The 19,968-nt window shown below is 42.6% G+C and overlaps 2 protein-coding genes across 3 annotated transcripts; one reads left to right on the top strand and one right to left on the bottom strand.

Annotated features, from left to right (window-relative positions):
* The first annotated feature begins 5,902 nt into the window (after positions 1-5,902).
* ttll3 (tubulin tyrosine ligase-like family, member 3) lies at positions 5,903-10,792 on the top strand. Its single transcript, XM_070902756.1, has 12 exons — positions 5,903-5,918; positions 6,012-6,130; positions 6,248-6,416; positions 6,850-6,905; positions 7,076-7,204; positions 7,313-7,427; positions 7,633-7,749; positions 7,871-8,051; positions 8,578-8,726; positions 9,055-9,298; positions 9,471-9,906; positions 10,013-10,792. Exons 1-12 carry the CDS (start codon positions 5,903-5,905, stop codon positions 10,790-10,792), a joined length of 2,511 nt encoding a protein of 836 aa, XP_070758857.1.
* Positions 10,793-13,129: 2,337 nt separating this feature from the next.
* LOC139283045 (class E basic helix-loop-helix protein 40-like) lies at positions 13,130-16,981 on the bottom strand. 2 transcript variants are annotated; one of them, XM_070902986.1, is made up of 5 exons: positions 16,556-16,981; positions 16,363-16,426; positions 16,031-16,138; positions 15,447-15,592; positions 13,130-15,232 (listed from the first exon to the last, which is right to left on the bottom strand). In XM_070902986.1, the coding sequence occupies exons 1-5, from the start codon at positions 16,624-16,626 to the stop codon at positions 14,335-14,337; spliced, it is 1,287 nt and encodes a 428-aa protein (XP_070759087.1). In that variant the 5' UTR covers positions 16,627-16,981; the 3' UTR covers positions 13,130-14,334. The 2 variants fall into 2 exon arrangements, with proteins under 2 accessions (XP_070759087.1, XP_070759086.1); XM_070902985.1 differs by having other exon boundaries at positions 13,130-15,248; positions 15,469-15,592.
* Positions 16,982-19,968: the final 2,987 nt, after the last annotated feature.

Raw genomic sequence — 19,968 nt, 5'->3', positions numbered from 1 at the left:
GGCTCTTTTCACTGATGTAGCTTGGCTCAGTTACAGTGCAGTTCTGTATGTCATTGCACTGTTGCATGGTATGTGATTGTGTCTCTCTTTTACGAGGGCTTATTGATTTCCAAGCATCTCTGTATGGTCGTAAATATGCAGAGAAACGATGTAACTGCAGAAAAAGGTCTTCTATCAATACAGTGATTCTCTGTGGTGCAGGTATACATTATGTATCAGTGGCCCTGAACAGTGCTCAATACCCAGCGAAAATGAAGAGGCTGCATGTAACTGTGTACCTGCACTACAGAGAATACAGTGTTGATCAAATAATGAAATGATGAGGGGTCTCAGTGATTAAACAGTCAATAGGAGTGATCAGTGAACAGTATCAAACATTTACAGAATAATTACATCCAAAGAATAATATTGACTGTCGTCTTGGCAGATAAGAAGCAGCAGTATGGCATTAGATGTATTTGCATATGCATTACTTCTCTTGGGGTTTGCTTTATATACTTAGATTTGCTACCCTTCTTTGGCAGCAATTACATATGTGAGATATTCTCATTGTTTACTGTCGGTACCATATTGCAACCTGGCTATCGTGATAGGTCGCTGGCTAAGTTCAGCCAGATGAACAATAGTGAACTAAACTATTTGGCTAACTTGATGATTCCAGATACACAGCGAAGGCATTATAATCATTAATAATAATAGCTTTAACTTTCACTGTAAATTGAAATAGGTCTAATTCTAACACATGATTTTGTGGGACATCTCATTTTATAAGAATGCTGTAAGGTGAATTTATTTATATCAGTCAATAAAGTCAGCTAGCTATATAAATATCAGACTCAACTCAGAGCTCTACACCTGTGCTACTGAGTTAAAACAAAATTAGAGGCAAGTTTTTTCAAGGCACTACATTAATGATTATAATGCCCTGACTGTTTGCTGCTTACCTTTCATCTAGTGCTTCCTTACTCCCTTAGTAACCACTGATACTACTAGCAATCAAATTGGAGAAAAAACAGCCAATCAGACATTACCTACTGCAGTTTCCTTATTGGCTGGAATTGAGACACACTGCAGACAAACCTGTGAGCTCCCACAGAGCAGGGACATTAAGAGGGGAAATGAGTAAAACTGAGTAAAACTGAGTGAAACTGAGTGAAAGAGGACTTTGCACTTATGTGGCTAATATGAAACACAGTAATAAATGCATTGAGTTCAAAATTGATTTTTTTTTCTGTGCTCAAAATGTCCCATTGCACATTCAGGAATGAGGCACAAATGTAACTACATACTACTTCAGCTGAATAAGTCTTTTTGTACAGTTTTAGAACAGTACTTCTTTACAAATACTTTTGGAAATACACAACAAATACACACATTTACATATTGTACTTTTACCGCCCTATATTTACAGTATCTTTGCAGAGAAAAAGAACATGCGAAACATGCAGAAATGTGATGTATTACTATAAAATGATGTATGTGTACTATAAAATGTATTACTATAGATGAAACTACTCAGCAGAATATTATGTAATATAGCTGAAACAATTAATTGATCAATCAAGTAATCGATTAACAGAAAAGTTATTATCTGAATTATTATTTTGAAGATGTCATTTTTCCTAGCAAACTGGAAAACATTCTCAGCTTCACAGTTGTGAGCATTTTCATCTTTTCTGTGTTTTATAATAATGTAAACTTTTTATCTTTAGGTTTTGGACTGTTGGTCAGACAAAACCAGGAATCTGAAGACATCGCCTTGAGCTTTAGGAGTTTGTGATGGGCTTTTTTCCCAGTATTTTCTGACATTTTATAGAGCAAATTATTAATCTGGAAAATTATCATTAGAGCCCTAATATAGTGTATGCAGGTATTATGTAAGCTTATGGCCACTTGTATCACCTACAACATTAATGCTGCAAAGTGCTGCTCACAAGTGAACACATCAGTAATCTAACATTGTGCACAGGTGCCCTGCTGCATGTGCGCCTACCGTCTGCTTTTGATACATTTCACTCACATTTAATTAAGTACAATTGTGAATGCAGAACTTTACTTTGTAGGCTAACTGAGTATTTTAACATCTTCATATTGCTGTTTTACTCAAGCAAATGATCTAAATACCTTTCCCATTACTTGGGACACCTCAGCAGTGCTTTGGAACATTTAAACAGGTTTCAGGTGGGGAGCATGGCAAAGATCCTGGTCCAAGCTGCAAAGATCCTGGTCCAAGCTGACTGACCAGACCACCACAACAACAGTGGAGGTTTTCTGTAGTGACAGTAAACTGGCATCACCCTTAAGTTTGAAGGGTGAGCCTCACAGGCAGTTTCCCCTCCCTGTCTGAAAGCTGTATAATCATATCAGAGACTTCCCAGCTCACCTCTGGTCCTTCTCCATCTGTCTCCTGCCCTCTGACAGGATGTTATTATAAATCACCATGATGGCATGACTCTGTTGAGGTAGGCTACACTAAGTCCTTTGCGCTGTTATACTGTATGCCATGGTAGTTATAATCAAACCAAACAAACATTACTGCATGCCAGCTTGAATAAACATCCCTGGGCACTGGTGTGCTCAGTGGCCCATTTGTCCTCACTGGTTCCTCCTTCACCTCTGTCTCATCAGCTGACCAAAGGATCTGATAATGGATCACACATCAACAGGACTTTAAGGATCCTGCCATTTCCTCCTTCAAACCTCACTTGACCACATGGCTGTCCTCCCCCCTGCCGCGAGGATTGGCTAATGACGATCATGTATGGAAGTAGACACTCAGCACTGTATGGTGCACGGCGTAGGGATGGCGTCAAGGTCATTTGAGGGTAACTGAGAAAACAACACGCCGTCTAAGCAAGAGGCATCTGAAAATCCAGCAAACTGCAACATTCCTGTTATTCCTCACACACACACACACGCGACTTCAGGGGGAGCAGAGGGGCGTTTTAACGGGCGCTGTGTTTAAAATGTATCGATCTCTGATCAATAATCTGCTGCAATATCACATTAATGTGGCCACAACATATGTATGTATGCTCGAGGAACAGATTTCTGAGTGCACTGCAATGTGACACGCTCTCCGGAATTACTGCACGTGTTAGCGCCTCAGAATAACAATATCAACAACATCCTCCGCACACAGCATCATTCCGCAGGGTGAGAACTCTGATACAACTTAGGATCTTGGGATAACATTTATTGAGTCCGTTTAAACATTAAATATGCAAAAAAAAAACGGGTACATTTAAAACATCGCAACATGTATGGATAAATGTAGAGAAAACATGTGTGATCATTTTTGTCATTAAATAGTTCCTAGAATATGACACAGTCCATCATTCCAGCAGTAAATGATGGATTTCTATCAGAGCAGAGAATTTCAAACTGAGGGTTGCAGTAGTTGGAGCTTGTGTGCAGACTGGTCTGTGCGTGGTGTCAAAGCAACGCGCCATGCATTAGACATTTAAAGGGCACTTTACCTGGTAGCTTAAGATGCTCTCGGGGTCGTTGACGGGCATGCTCGTGGCCTTTGGCTTAGCCTGCTCAACGCTCACGGAGTGTAAAGGTGAGACTTTCTCGGGGGGCTGATGAGCCTCTCAGCGCTTTCTCAGGACGTTTTGGAGGAAGCAGTCACGAGTTGCTAACAGCAGCTAGGCCTACTTCTGTTTCTGCAGACATGTTGAGTGTAAAACATCTCTTCCAGATGAGGAAAACGGTGAAAATGATAATTTTGCCCCCCCGTGTTATGATGATTTCCCGGCCGCGCTTCCAGCTCCCCTCCCTCCTGCCCTGGCTGTAGGAGCAGGATGCAGCGAGCATCACTGCAGCCTCAGCCAATCAGAGCGCAGAGGCGCACAACGGGCTGCGGCGCACTGCTGCTACCCAACACAATAAAGCCAAGACTATTATAAGCTTATAGAGCGACGTCACTCTATATCACTCTATACAATGTCCACTTTGGCAGCGTTTCAGCTGCGAAGATGTGCTGGACTGTGACCACTGTGCTCAACAAATGGTTCAGCTTTCTTTTTACTTTTATTGGACACTTGCATCCATACAGCTATAAAACTAGAAAACATTATCTTTACTTAGCTTATGTTTATTTTCTTTACTTTTTTAATTTTCTTTGGTGGAAGAAGAAGTAGATTCCTAGATCCCTTATTCTTTATATTAAATAATAATATAAACATTTCAGAGGTTTATGTTATTTTATTATATAATATCATATGATATTATATTATTATTATATTATATTGATGAAGCAGCCTGAGGTGGAGCAAATATTAACTATCTATATCAGTGCCAAGATTTTGATGAGCTGTGTATGGAAAAACCCCCAAAACATTTAAGTTACCAAAAACTAACATTTAAAAGTACAATATTTCCCTCTGAAATGTGGTGGAGTAGTATGTATGTATAAAGTGGGATAAAATGGAAATACAAGTACAAGCACCTCAAAATTGTACTTAAGTACTTGTAAGTGAAGTCCTCCACCACTGAAAAACTGTGTGAAATTGCAGGGTTGATACAATATAGATGATATTGCCCCTACTAGACATGAAATGGCGTGGCGATATAGACGTCAGTAGTAAAACATGAATGCAAAAGTGAGCAGTGAGTACATAAGATGAAAGAGGAGAACAAGGACAGCGACAGTACAGATCTGATTGATCCTGTAAACACACACTAGAACACACTAGAAAGCCTTGGACGCCACCTTGTGGGAAGATAAAGCATTGCGCAAAGCTGGATATATTTGTTACAATACATGTAGGCACATGTCTGACAGAGTGACGGGCTTATTATTGAAGATTGAGGACAGACAGTTTCTCTTTAACCACTGCAGATGGTTGCCTATATTTATAAGTAAGCAAAATACATCAAACTGAGCGTCAACAAGTCACGTAGTCTTTTGCCTCCACATTGGCCTCAGCATGAACTTTTTCCATCAAAACAAATATGAGAGTGCACCTGCCACGTTGTCAAACACTTGATTGGATTAAGCTCAGCAGGCTGACCCTCCTCAGCCAGTTGGTGGCTATAGTTCACCGAGCGCTGAGTTCAGATTGCAATAAGATATGTCCTCACAAACGGTGTATCGTTGCTATCGATGGTTCTTGTGCTTGTCGCCTACACGTGTAAGCTACACTGCAACTGATAGCGTCAGATAAGTGATCCACTTTCCTCAACGCATGGCTAAAGGTGGTAGATTTTTTCATAGACCTGCATGGCATCCTGTTTCTCCTGGGTACGGTTGTTATGGCAACTATAAACATTCTGTGGGAGCATGCACGGTTGTTATGGGAACGGTCTGCGGGAGCATGAAGGAAGCAGGACTGAGCGAGTCTGTGGACTGAGTGGTCGGGTCACTGGGGAGGTGACAACATTAGGTCTGTATCTTAAAAAAAGTCTCTCCTGTTTTTGTTTGAGATGTATTTTAGGAACAGTCTTTATGTCTAATCTAGTGTAGATGTGTTTCCATAGAACAACGCTACAGGCTTTTTTAAGTTTTGTGCATGCGTATGAACTGCATGTCTGCCCGTGTGCGCATGGGTATGTCAATGTGAAGCTATGACAGCCTCAGTCAGCTCTGTCCAGATTTAGATGCCTGCTTGACCCAATTTACATCCTTCTTCAGTAGCTACAGAGACAAAGTGGGTGCCACGTGCCATACCAGAGGAGACCATTATTACAAGTTGTTGGTCTGACAGTGAAAAGGTTTATTTGAAAATGGGTAGAACACATCTATCTATCTATCTATCTATCTATCTATCATATAACATATGATTATCAGTATGATTTTATATCCTTCAATATGATGATGTGAAAATAATGCTGTTCAACATATTACTGTCCCCAGACAACTGTTGTTCAGCTGAAGAGAGAGCTATATAAAAGGGACATGCAGCAAATGCCAGGTGAGTGAACAGACATCTGCAAATACAAATAAACGCATATGTCTATGCACACAGTTACTTTATATTGAAAATTGACCAAGCAGTATGTCTCAGTGTTACAATCCACAGTGGCTCCAGTGGAAGGGAGGCTACGTCGCAGTGTGCCGAGCCTGCCAGCGATCAAGCCAGACAGGCTAAAAACAGCTAAAACGCTGGTGGAGAAAGCAGTGAAGGTGATTATATGTACAAGCCAGACTTGACGGTAACACCTCTGCATATTTTTCCCACTATCCTCTTATGTGCTATGTGTCCTGTTTCACTCTTTCTATCTCTCTTCCACTCATTTTCAGTTGAGGAAAGTGTTTTCAGTGCAGGGACCCTATCCTGTGATCCGTGCTGCCTTATGGGCCAGAGGGTGGGTGGAACGCCGTTTGCCCCGTCCTGCCCAGAGAGGGCCTCATTGCCATGGCGATGAGGAGGAGGATGGTGATGATGGTGATGTCAGTGCTGATGTTACTGGTGAGACAATGGGTCTTGAGAGAGCTAGCGAATCTGACATTTATTTTGAGAAAACAAGAGGCCATTAAATACACTGAAATCTAACTAGTCTCAAAGCCTGTGGAAAACGGCTTTGAAGAAATGATTGAGATACTGGGAAAAGAATGGGTGTGTAGTATAAGACCCTGCACACAGTATTACTAATGAAGTACTATTGTACTGTCAAAGCTAAAAGTGCAGGAGGGGTTAACGTATATGTAATTGGAGCACCTGTTTAGATAGGTGGATACCCCTACACCTGATAAATGATACATTGTGCACCACATTACAGACACCAGCCTATAACATGGACCCCTACCCTTTTAACACTCCCTTGTACACATGAAAGCCCACGTGCACACACACACACACACACACACACACACACACACAGCTTTTACTTATCTCTTTACAGAGAGAGTGGATGAAGGCGAGAAAGAGGAGAACCTTGATGACATGTATGACCTCATGGTAAGATAACAGTCAAGTGGACCAACATGACACTGACATCTTGCACCGTCTGAACGCAGTCGAATGTCCTGTTATTGTTATTCTCGCATTACATCATTCTTTTATGCAGCATGGTGTGTATTCCAGCTCAGTCAGCTCACTAACTTAGTGTTTCCTCAACCCTTTTGTAGTCTCGCCTGGTTCGAAATGAAACAACATATCTCTATTGGACAACACGTCGGGATTACATAGACTGCCGCTCCTTACGGCATGAGCAAATGACCAATCACTACGCAAATTCTGGGACGTTTACTACCAAGGTTTCATCTCTAAAGAGTTTCTAATGATTGACCAGCAAGTTGCTCAACTTTGGCCATAGGTCAACTAGTACTCTCTGTCTCCAATGTATATATTTCTGCTTCTTTCAGGTGGGGCTCTGTGTGAACCTGCGTAACCTCCAGTGGTTCGATACAGCTGATCCTGACACCTTCTTCCCAAGATGCTACAGGCTTGGGGCAGAGGATGAAAAGCATGCATTCATAGGTCGGCTGTACGGCTCTATTAACACACGGCCAAAATCTTGCTCTTTCAAAGATGCAACGAGGTGTCCGGGTGTAAATGGAACATGAGAAAAATCATATCTGGATAAGAGATGCAAGTGCAAATGGTGGTTATAAGTGGACTTGTCATGTGCTCTTTCTCTCTCTTGTGCTCTTGTCCTCTTGTTCTGTTTTCTATGACAATGAAGAGGATTTCAGAAGGACAGCCTGCACCAGCCTGCTGCAGCATGTGGTTGAGACAAGTCGATGGAGGAGAGACGGAGCGGAGGGCGAGCCACAAAAAGCCAAAAACTGTGTCTCTGATGGTAATAGATGCAAAATGAATATAAAAAGCATCTTTGAAAATGATGACCAGGCCATGATATGAAGTGCGGGTCAAGGAGAATGGAACAAACTCCATGATACTAATCTTGTGTCTCTCCGCAGATTTGGACAATGCAAAGAGTTGGTTTGTTGGTCCAGGAATGATCGACGTGGCTTTACACGTGTGTCAAGAGTTTCTCAGTGTTTTAGAGCACAGCGACATTGATGTAAATGTAGAAACACCCCCCTCAGTGGAAGAACAGCAGTGGGCAGAGTTTCTGCAAGACTACTACATGGTTGTGCAGTGAGTATGTTTTCTGGGAGCTTCATGGGTTTGCTAGAACGATCCACACTTAATTTATCCACAGTACTGACATTTTAAGGCAGCTCATCAAATGAATATAGGTCATTAAAAACTCACCCTAAAATGTATCTTAAAGAAAACAAAAGTTCTTATCAGGTGAGGTTCACTCAGTTTGGTGTCAGTGTCAGTTAGGTTTAGGGTTTGCATTAAAGTATACAGCATGTCCCAGTTCCACACTTCTATATACAAATATACAAATACCATAAAATACACATGATACCGCATGCTAATATTTATAGCACACTGTTTTGGCAGTTGGTACATATAGATATAGCCCTGTTGTGCCATTTTGGGAATAAACACATGCAAACAGACATCATTGAGCTCCACCTTCAGAATAATACTGTCTATTTTCACACATAAAAACGTAGCAAATGTAAAGCTGCCTTTCCTTCTTTTTCTAAACTGTTGGGTGGACATCTGTACATTAATAAGCTCAATCTGTGAGTCTGACGTTTGTGCGTAGTGAAGGTGCGTTGATCAGGGGTAGCAGCGTGTTTGTGGAGCGTTGCCAGGCCATGTTAATCAGACTGCAGCAGGTTTGCCCCCAGTGGGATACAGATGGACTAAAAAACATCTGGATCATCAAACCAGGAGCCAAGTCAAGAGGACGAGGTGAGGCTTTTTTTTTGTAATGATAATGAAATAATAGTTACATAATCTTTTACTTCCTCTCTATTCTCTCTATACACTGTTATGCTGTTGAATATTATGGTTGCCACGTGAACTGTGACATGTAGGTGTTACTACGGCCTCCTTTTTGTATATTTAAATGGAAAAAATAAACAATTCCCCTCAGCTTCAGTATGATGAAGGAATGTTAGCCCGCTATTTGTTGAGGAGGCCATCAGAAACACCATGTCCTCTCCCTGAAATTGTTGCAGCCAATAATGCAATATTAATTTGTTTGTTTTTTCTTCTCCACGCCACAACAACCACCCAGGTATTATGTGCATGAATCGCCTGGATGAGATTTTGGCACTTGTGGACAGTGACAGAGCCCTGACTAAGGAGAGTAAGTGGGTGGTTCAGAAATACCTGGAACGTCCTCTGTTGGTCCATGGCACCAAGTTTGACCTTCGTCAGTGGTTCCTCGTCACCGACTGGAACCCTCTGACTGTCTGGTTCTACAGAGAGTGCTACCTACGGTTCTCCACTCAGCCCTACTCAACACAAACTCTGGACAGGTCAGACAAAAGAGAAAAACAAATGATGTACTTGACCTTTACTGTATCTTGTGGCTAGTGCTTTGTGGAGGGATAGATTTAACAATGCAAGTAGGAGTAAATGTACAGATTCTATTCAAAGCACATTTTACACTTATTGTCATGAACTTACCTCCTTTGTTCTTTTCCTCAGCTCAGTCCACCTGTGCAACAACTCCATCCAGAAGCACTTCCAGCCATCCTGTGACCGCCATCCAGGAGTGCCTGAGGACAATATGTGGTCCTGCTCTCAGTTTAGGGCTTTCCTGCAGCAGCAGGGCCATGGGGCAGAGTGGGAGTCAGTGGTGGTCCCAGGCATGCAGCAAGCGGTGGTCCGTGCCCTGCAGACATCCCAGGACCTGGTCGAGGCCCGCAAGGCAAGCTTTGAGCTCTACGGAGCCGACTTTATGTTGGGCAGAGATCTGAGGCCTTGGCTTCTGGAGATCAATGCCAGTCCGACTATGGCCTGTTCCACCGCTGTGACTGCTCGCCTCTGCCCTGCTGTGCAGCTGGACACGCTGAGGGTTGTGCTCGACCGACGGACTGATCCTAGTGCTTACACCGGGGGTTTCCAGCTAATCTACAAACAGGTTGGAATATCTTTACATGTCATGCGTAGAGGCAATATGTGCTCATTTCCAGGGGAATTCCACTGAATAATAAATGAATTTAAGTTTTACTTTATCACCCTCCCAGGCTGCAGTTGAAGTTCCTCAGTATGTTGGAGTGAACCTGCTGGTGGAAGGAGCCCCCATACGGCGATCCAGACCTCCACTTCATAGACAAACGGTTATTTCTAACCCAGCTCTCACCATCCAGTTCCCTTCAGACCAGTCATCTCCAGAAGAGGCTGAATCGACACATAAACCATCAGGTCAGAAGTCCTCTGCAGTCTCTGCTTTTCGCCATTCAGGCAAGGAGAACCGAGCTGTTGGAGAGAAGAAGAGGCAGCTGACATCAACATCTCCAAAGAGGGAACGCGAGGGGAGAACAGAAGTTCAGAATACCTCCTGTGTTCACAGGTCCCGTCGCAGTCTGGCATCTGAACAGCCTTTGGTGGTACAGACTGAACCTCAGAGGAAAGCGCGACGTTTGGGTTTGAGTCTTGGTGCCAATGGGGCAACTCTGGTCCCGCGGAGCCTTTCCTTTTCCCTCAGCCCCCCTCACAGCATGTCAGATTGTATATCTCTGCCCAGCCCAGGCCATGGATCACGCAACTCCAGATCCTTCCTTCCCCAGACAGCTTTTGAGCCCCAACACAGGACTTCTACCCGGGTCTTTCCTTCACTCCGGGGTCCCCTTCCTACCCTGGAGGTCTATAGCTTGCGACCAAACATTGTGGCTGGAAGCACTGCCTGTCGTAATCCAAACTTGTCCTCTCATCTCAGCGTCCACAGACACCAGTTATTCCTCCGCCCTGGAAGACAAAGCATGGCCAAATATAAAAGAGAGTGCGCAGGTGAACATAAACACTAGTGGTGTTGAGTGTTAAGAAGATGGAAAGCAAACAGTAGGAAGTGCTGAAGAGGTTTTGTCAGCAACAACATTGTTTATTTATCTATATTTTAATGGGTTTGAGCCTAATGAACAACATATCAGTGGTTAAACATTTAAGCCCATATGTGCAGAATTGTGATGTGATTGTAGCATCAGTCAAATTATTCTGATGTCATCAGATTTGTAGAAACTTGAGACAACAGTACATCATGTCTCATTTTGGCTGACTGGAATCTAAATATGTATATGTTTTATGATTATGTTGTGAATGGAACAGCAATTGATATTTTGTTGAAGTTAATTTGTATTAAAACAAACAAACAAACAAAAAGAGTTCATCTATGTGTCTCCACTGTGAAAGATGCGTAAAAATAACCAGCTTTGTATTAAGTTACCAACAGGATGTAGATATTTTAAATCCCCAGCAGGTGGCAATAAAGGCTTAGTGATCAAACTAAATGTTTACACCAAAGCCTTTCTGGGGGAAGGAAAAGAAGTAGGAAAGAATTGGCAGTCCTTATCCAGATGTTTGTACATCTTCAGCAACACCTGGTTGATCTGGTCTTTCAGCCTCTTTAAGAATATGAAGTCAAAATGTGAAAATAGCTTGTAAACATAACAATGTTCAGGAGCACTGGGAGAGAGCTACAGCAGTGTCAGTGGTGAAACTTTTGACCACTGCCTGGTTAACAGACCTTTCCTGAAGTACATCCTTTAGACACCAATACACATTTAATTGCCACATATTTGATCAAATAAATGTAATTGTTTTTGAAGGACTAAATAAATCTGGGCGCCTGAACTTCATGGCAAAAATAGTACTGAAATTGGCAAACTGAAAGATTCTTTTGTTGGTGTCATTTTTGCCCTTAATTGGACAGATTGACAGAAACAGAAACAGACAGGAAACAATTAGGGAGGGGGAGATGGGTATGACGTGAAACAAAGGTCAAACCGGAGATATTGTGGTTGCTCTGTACGTGTCTTAATCACTAGGCCTCCAGGACCCAACTACTGAGATGAGTGTTAACCCATAAGAACCCATGGTGACACCAGTGTAACACACACTTCAAAGGCCCCAGAATCTTCCTTATACAGCTTTGTGCTTGATCTTAACTCATTAAGTCCCTAAGCGACATATACGAAACATCCTGGTGTGGTGGTCATGTCACAGTCATGTGACTGTGACAGGTCAGGACCTTTTCAAAATGGTGGTGTGACATGTAAACACAAGTGAAGGAAGCAACTCATTTCAAAAAGCCTGTATTTTGATACTAAAGGTAAGTTAAAACCCATTTAACGATTCTAATGCTTTAATAGTGTGTCCTGTATACAGTCAACCTGTTTTGACCATATTTCTTGAACAAATTAATATAAAACAATAAAACAAGTAAATTTACCATAAACGCCCAATGTAACGTATATGTACCATCACAGATCTTTGACATTAAGGGGTAGTATAAAAAAACACATCAGAAATGTCTTCAATGTGGTCCACCTGGTCTGTGGTGTATTCCCCATAATTTTCCTTTGAGGGGAAATGGGTCTGGGTTCTTATGGGTTAAAAGCATTATTTAACAATAGAAAATTGTTAACTGGCAGAAATAATGGTTGAACTACACCTCTAAAATCTGCTTGAAAACTAATGACACATAGGGTGCAGGTTACGGACCTTAGACTTCAGTTTGTGCAAACAAAACAGGTATGGAATGAAACAACACTCCTATAGACCCGAAATGATTGCGGACACACTAATATGTAGTTGAAGAGTTTGCAATGTTGAGCATCAACATTGGACCTGTTTGCAGTAGAAATGCAAACGTGTTGTTATCTTCACCTTGATGATTGTAAGTGCCATCACATAGCTAGTACAAGTTGTGATGATAAGTACTTGTTGTGATTTATTTGTCTATGTGTTGATGTACTGGTATAGAGCTGGGAGCGTAAATAAAGAGAGAGATGTTGAAATTCTGGGACCATAGCATTTCATATTGAATCATACCGCCAATAAGAAACATGTCTCCCTGTCAAGGCTGTTGACAAGATGCAGATGGATCCTGATTATTGCCTCAGGAGATTAACTGGAACTGTTTACACTCACGCATGTATTTACTTGTTGTTGTATTAGAGTGCACAGACGGTTAGCCAGCAGGAGAGCCGGGCTACAGATCTGCCATTACATAAGTGTTCCCTGTAACATGAATGTTGTAGCGCCTGTAAAAGAACTAAAATTGAACAGATTGGATTTCATTGGATCTTTTCACACACGCTCTCCTTCTCGCTCATGTACATACAGTCGAAGCCATTTTCCACGGGAAAAAAAATACTTTATTAATACACTTATATAATGTATATCAACATTTATAGACAAAATATGTACATCAAACATCTTTCATGTAGGTCCCAAAATATAAAATCTCAAGTACCTCTTTCTATAGAAAACTAGTCTTCTGGTAAAACTTTTACATTCACTTCTCTTCTCCTGACTCCTTTGACTCCAGTATTCATACGTAGTACAGAGAATAAACATCTGAGATTGATCAGTTTTTCACAAGTAAAAGGCAACAGCAAGAACAAACACCAGGTTTGACTTGAGCAGAAACAGATGTTGAGTATGCAGACCAGGTCCAGCACAGTGCTACAGTATGTACACAGTTTTTTTTTCTGAGTACACAACGTACAATTGTCCACACTCTGCCCTCCCTCTATCTCTCTGGACGGGACAAGAGTGCAAGAACAGGTATCAAAAATAGAAATGTACAAGAAGTCTATGAACAATAATTACAGAAAATCCATCTAAGCTGTCTGTTTGTCAATGAAAAACAAGACTTCTCATTCAGGGTGGTCATGTGGTGGCCCATTCCTTCATCTGTGCATTGGGTGTACCCTTATTCTTGTCTGTACACGCTTGAGGAAACCCTTGTATTTTACGGTGCCAGTCATCATAGTGTCTGGTCTGAAGGGCATTTTTCAGTGATGATAAGGGTGACCTACAGGACATAGGCAACAAACTTTGGGTGAAATTTTACCGCTAACATTTGAGGCAACACTTTTTCTAAAAGTACAAAGATGGCGTGTCTCTATTGCAACAGCTACACGTGAGATGCATCAGTGTCATCGGCGTTTACACTTTAAACAGCAGCATCTAAAACATATCTTTCTTTACATTCAACCAAGTGTGTGTGTGTGTGTGTGTGTGTGTGTGTGTTGGTGTGTGTGTTTGAGTGTGCAGGGCAGGTCCAGTTTATATGATACATTTGCACTGAGTAATACCACTGAGCTTTAAACATTCAACCAGAGCTTTGCATCCTCCAAGTGTGGATGGATGTTGTTTTACCCTCCATCTCTTGTTGATCATTTCTACAAGTTCTCTTGTTTGCTGTTTGACCTCCAGGCTGAGGAACAGAGGACAGGTATGAGGATGGATTATGGAAAGGCTCAGTCATGTTCTCATTCCTACAACTGTCTCTGCCTCTGGGCACAAGAACAGGATCACCTCTTCATCCCTGTTCTCTTATCTCTCAGTCTTTGGTTTCCAGGTTGAGGGGTGGTACCTGTTTTAGCGCCTGAAGGAGGGCAGGGGAGTCCATGGGGGTCTGAGATATGGCTGGAGCTGGAGAGCCTCCCCTGGGAGACAACACTAGCTGAGGTGGAGGCGGTATTTCGCTGGACATGGCCGGTGAAGAACCACCCATGCCAGGGTAGAGCATGGGCACGGCCCCGGGGTACCAGCATTTCTCCAGCATTGGCAGGTAGGCTGCAGCAGAAGGTGGAATGAGGTAGAAAGGCATGCAGAGGGGATGTGGAGTAGGCGGGTGGTTGGGGGATACGCTCATGTAGCTGCCGAAACCGCTAGAGGACGATGATGATTCTCCACCTGAGAGCAGCTCATCTTCAGACGACTCCACCCGGGCTCGTTTGTGGCGCGGCTCGTCGTCCTCCTGCTTGATGCTGGAGCTCTGCCTCTCGCCCAGCACCCGCTTCAGCTGGCTCTCCTGACCATAGTAATCTGGACGGCCCTGTGGCGCCCCAGATTCAGCCTTCTCCAGCTCCCCTCCATAGCCACTGTCTGTATCCGTATCACTGCCACTCTGCTCGCTGCTCGGCGGAGCATACGCCCGCTGGATGACAGGCACACAGTTCCTCCCGTAGCCCTCGCTGGGTTTAGGGGGTAAGCTGGTGGGCATCTCCTTGTGAGGTTGGTGCTGGTGGTAGGCGGGGGTTTCCTCAGGTCGAGGGCTGAGAGGAGTGCGGGGTCGCACCGGACTTTGCAGCACCTCTGCAGCCAACTTGTGGAGGTGATTGATCACATGGGATGGCGCGAAGTCTCCATCAGTCTCATGATTGGACAGATACTGAAGAATCTCCTTGGCACACATGTGGAAGCCAGAGCGGAACATCTCCTCTGACTTCTCCTGGCTGACAGGAGGCTGCTCTGTGAACACACCAAGAACACCACACAGTCAGAAATGCAGATTTTTAGTCTCTCTATATTTGAAGTCACTTGTGTGCCTGTACTTCTGCATAATCCTGTCATTGAGTATTCATCTTGGCAATTTGCATACTGTCCAACAAAACCATCCTGTTCCACATGCATATGTGTGTGTGTGTGTGTGTGTGTGTGTGTGTGCACGCGCCAGGGATCTGCAGCTCACCAATTTGCATGCCGTTCTGCAGAGCGAGGATCTTCTGCTGCTGTTGCTCCAGAAGAGAGGTGAGGGCCTTCACATGCTTGAGCGTGAGCTCTAAAACCACAGCCTTCTCCAGATGGCCCAGAGTCTGTAGGAAACACACACACACACTCGAGTCAGCACATCCTCCCCTCTTATACAACACATAGACATTAAGCTTTGCTACCCATGCACTCATGATCTTGGCTGTCCCCTCATCACAACACCACAGCAGCAACCACAAAGGCAAAAATAATCATGAGAAATACTTAATATATGGGATAATATAAATTCCATAGATAATATGCAGTCTGGAGTATTGGTTATATTAGAATTACATTTTATTGTGTATCGGATTTATCTGAATTCTTCAAATCCTCAGTTTAAACAATGTCACATGACAGAAGACACATCCTCCTCAGCAACTCACGGGCTGCTGACGCACGCAGCTCAGAGGATGTAATACCATTGAACAGCCACTCGATGGTGCATGCCACTCAGTACAGTGAAATCCCATTATCCCTCCCAGCTACAAGCGTGACCTTACCGTGAGTTTCAGGTGCTCTGGCAGTAAATCTTTCAACTGAGCGATGCACTCGTTTATCCGGTCACGCCTTTTCTTCTCAATGAGTCTGTGAGGCAGCTTGTAGGTTTCCTGCGGGAATAAACGGCACCGTTTGGGTTAATTCACGCACTCAGAGGCAGTCACACCGATAGGGAGGACTCCAGGAGTTATGTCATAGCAGAATTTGGGTCAACCATTTAAGGGGCTACAGGACGAGGATGCTGCCAGCATAATTCCTCCCTTGTTAGTTCACACCCTACAATAAAATCTCTATGGTTATAATTTAACAAGTTGGCAATAAACAAAATACCAACCTTGCTCTCCTCTCCTCTCTTCATTCCTCGCCTGGGTTTGTAGACATACATCGGGAAATCCATCCTAAAGAAATAAAAAAAAAACAGAACAGCAGTGAGGGATGAGGTAATGGTTTGGTGAATATTACATCAAGTGCGTCTGAGGAAAAGGCTACACAGTCTAGTAAACGCATTTCTTCAAAGTTGAACTTACCCCTGCACGTCTGACATGTCAGCCTGGTGTTTGGACAGAGGAGGTGGTTGCGCGCTTGGAATTCGCTCCATTCTTCTTACTCCAGTTGCGCAGTCAAAGTCGCGGTACTTTTCCAGTGCAGTCACAAATAAACACGCATTTATTTACTCGCGATGGAAAAAAAAGTTGTAAAGCAGCAGTTAGTGAAATACACTAAAATGCTTTTTTCTTTCTTTTTTTTTTTAAAACGGTGTATTAATTATCATGTAATACTCGTCTCGCTGATTTAAAGGTTATTTTGGGTGTGAAGATGGCTTCAAGTTAGTCCCTGCGATGTCCACGCCGTGCTCCCGCCGCAGAAGGAAGGCAACCCTTTTGGTGGCGCGTTGGGAAAGTGGGGGAGGACAGAGCGACGAGTTAAATAAACCCTCTGACTCTCAGCTCAGCCTGACCTACCTCTCTCACATGAGGCTCACGTGTTAAACGGCGCTGTATCCTCGGCGGAGGGACGGCCCACTTTCTGCCGAGGAGCAGCCTCAGTGGGCGGACGGCGGCGGACGTCAGAGCGGAGGGCGGCGCGTGTCGGATCCCGTGTACCACCATGCTGATGTGTATGGAAACAAGGCTGAGCTCGCCACGGTCCGGGGAACGTGCTGGCAGCGGATCAGTGCAGGAGTTCAACAGGCATGAGGCACGAGAGGCGAGTGGGTATAGTGCCCTGCTGCCAAAGGAAGTAAACAATAATAACACAATTAAAACACAATAGTAGCGATAGGCATACGTAATATCCTGCAGGGTTTTTACACAGCAACAACATTTCAAGTGCAACGAACGTCACTTTGAACTGCTTGTAGTGGGACAATACAACACGACACTGCTGAGTGTTTCATGATGCATTGAAGTTTTAGAAACATTATGAGCTCTGCACTCTGGACAGCGTGTGTCAACGGTTTTTTGTTTGTAGTTTTATATTCAACATCCATTATTTAAGTAGGAACAATAGCAGCTTCTTAAGCCTAATTATTTTGCTTTCAAGTTAGATAGCATCCCCACAGAACATAATGATAATCATGATAATGCTCATTTAAAAATAGAGGAAATAATAATAACGATGACAATGATGATGATAATAATAATAATAATAGGAATAGTAATAATAATACACAACATTCAGCAGTGTGTTATATCGATTATATTATATCTACATGCAGGAGGTAGGTGAGCTCCAGTATCGACAGTGCGGTCACGGCGGGGAGAACCACGTGCACCTGTGCGTGGATGAGTGTGTAGAGTCCGTGTTTGTTGTCATGAGGCGCTGCCGGCTGTCACGTTGATCTCCTCACGGCCCCGGGAGCCTGCTGAGCGCGCAGGGCACATCCAGCACACGGCGGCTGCACCTGCATGCTGCAGGCTATGAAGCACAGATCACACCAGCAAACGCTTTTGTAACGCAGATTTTCACGTAATTATTTTCCTATTGCAAATGAAAAGGTGTAGGAAGACATGTTTGGATAGGAGTTGTGAAATTATCATGACTCACATTTCTCTTTAAATATCTCTAATAACCTTAAAGTAATGTTAAAGCTAAAATAAGAGAATAAATGCCTTTAAACTACCACTGATATATTTGTCTCTACAAGGGTAGGATATTTTGATATATATAAATATAAAATCAAGGATTATGTATACCCTAATGCACCACCAGTATGTACATGTCACATAAACAGGAGGTGTGGCTTCATTTCGCCATCATCGATGTGCAAGGCCTTGAACTGTTTCATCAGTCAAATTAAAATCCATCACTTGTTCCTCTGCTCGTTGCTGTAACATCTTTTCTTCCATCCAGTGTTTTTTTTTCTTTTTTATTTGACCACATGTCTCTCAGGATTTTTGCCTGGAAATCACATTTACCAAAATCCCTGCAGTAACTGAATCATGTGAACTCATGCTTAAGCTCTTTTCTGGGACAATTTATTGATTTCAAAGACTTCTTTTCAAGGCAGGAACACAAAACCCAGTCTCACAAGCCAGATGAGACTCATGAGAGGCAATAACACAGCAGCTTCGGCAGACACATTTGAAAAGCAGAACTTTTCTGCATTTTGAATGTATTTTTATAGCCAAAAAAGTTTTTGTATGTATTTCCAATCACAATTACGTTTGACACACTCTTACTCTTAAAATAATAATAATTTTGACAACTTACACAAAATTACTAGAACACTAGATTTACTGGACTACCTATCTAATTTATCTCACAAAAATAAGTAAAGAAAGTAGTAGCTGACACAAGACAAGCTTGATTGGTTTCAGAAAAGTAGCCTCTTTCACAGTCACAAGTGAGGGTCTTCATTCTTATTGAAAGCTTCTAAAGACATCCTATGACCACGTCAGCCAGTTTAACTAAAGGTCTGTTAGAAAATTCCTGGAGTGTAGTGAATTGGATAAGAAATTGGATGGGCTCAGTAATTACAAAATGACCACAACACAGGTCGCTGTGATTCAGCTGTAATTAAATAACAACAACGATGGAAAGCCCCTTGATGACAATCTGGGAAAATGTAACACAATTTAACACTTAATTAGATTTTTTTTAAAATCCTGACAGCGATACCTTTGTTTTAGTCCACTTGCAGATCTTGTAGCATTCTTGGAAAATATTGTGGAAAATACCTTTTGCCTTTTATTGCTTTCAGCATAACCCCCCCCCCCCCCCCCCCCCCCCCCCAAAAAAAAAACATGCTTATTCTGTTTGACAAAAACACCCGAGTTTTTCCATAATGTTGAGATGTTTGCTGGTAAAGTTTATTATTGAACACAAGCTTGAGCTGTTCAAAATATTGTATTTACTTATGTGACAAATAAGATGTTTGAATGGCAATGTTGTCAAAACTGTTACAATAGGCTATTTCAAAAACATTTTAGGTGATAAAACTCTCTTTGGGTGCAAAGTGTATGTTTGCTATAAACTATATTCATAATATATTGTCCGTCTTCAGCAAATCTAAATAAAAGGCAATATTCAAAACTCTTTACATGGTCCTCCTGTGCTGTGATAAAATCCGAAAAGGTCAAATTGAAACTCAAAAAGTGCAACCCCTGTATGTGCTCAACATGCTAACATATTTCTTCATGCAACATGGTTAAAAGATAAGTGCACTTCCTCATTAGTAGAGGACCACAGATAAGATTTCAGAGTTAATCAGCCGGTAATTCGCAAATTTACTTCTCTGTGAAGCTCTTCATTCATCTGGCTGCAGCACTTTAGAGGGATGGCATCACTCAATTTGTCAACAAATGAGCAGTTAAACAGATAATAAGATACACTTCGGGGGAAAATGCCGACACCCTCGTCATCTTTAGTCTGACTCATGTTCTGGTTTTTGCCTCTACTTCCACACTGATGTGGACACCGTTTAACACTCACCAACAGA

Source organism: Enoplosus armatus, chromosome 3 (assembly GCF_043641665.1).
Source record: "Enoplosus armatus isolate fEnoArm2 chromosome 3, fEnoArm2.hap1, whole genome shotgun sequence".
Taxonomy (NCBI): domain Eukaryota; kingdom Metazoa; phylum Chordata; class Actinopteri; order Centrarchiformes; family Enoplosidae; genus Enoplosus; species Enoplosus armatus.
This window is presented reverse-complemented; position numbering and strand designations above follow the sequence as displayed.

Bases quoted from the DNA above. Each gene is read 5' to 3' on its own strand.
- ttll3 (XM_070902756.1), top strand. The intron at 6,906-7,075 runs GTAAGATAACAG...ACCCTTTTGTAG, and splicing joins ATGACATGTATGACCTCATG to TCTCGCCTGGTTCGAAATGA. The intron at 9,907-10,012 runs GTTGGAATATCT...TCACCCTCCCAG, and splicing joins TCCAGCTAATCTACAAACAG to GCTGCAGTTGAAGTTCCTCA.
- LOC139283045 (XM_070902986.1), bottom strand. From the start codon at position 16,626: ATGGAGCGAATTCCAAGCGCGCAACCACCTCCTCTGTCCAAACACCAG. The intron at 16,139-16,362 runs GTTGGTATTTTG...TTATTCCCGCAG, and splicing joins AGAGAGGAGAGGAGAGCAAG to GAAACCTACAAGCTGCCTCA. The intron at 15,233-15,446 runs GTGCACACACAC...GCCTCCTGTCAG, and splicing joins GAGCTGCAGATCCCTGGCGC to CCAGGAGAAGTCAGAGGAGA.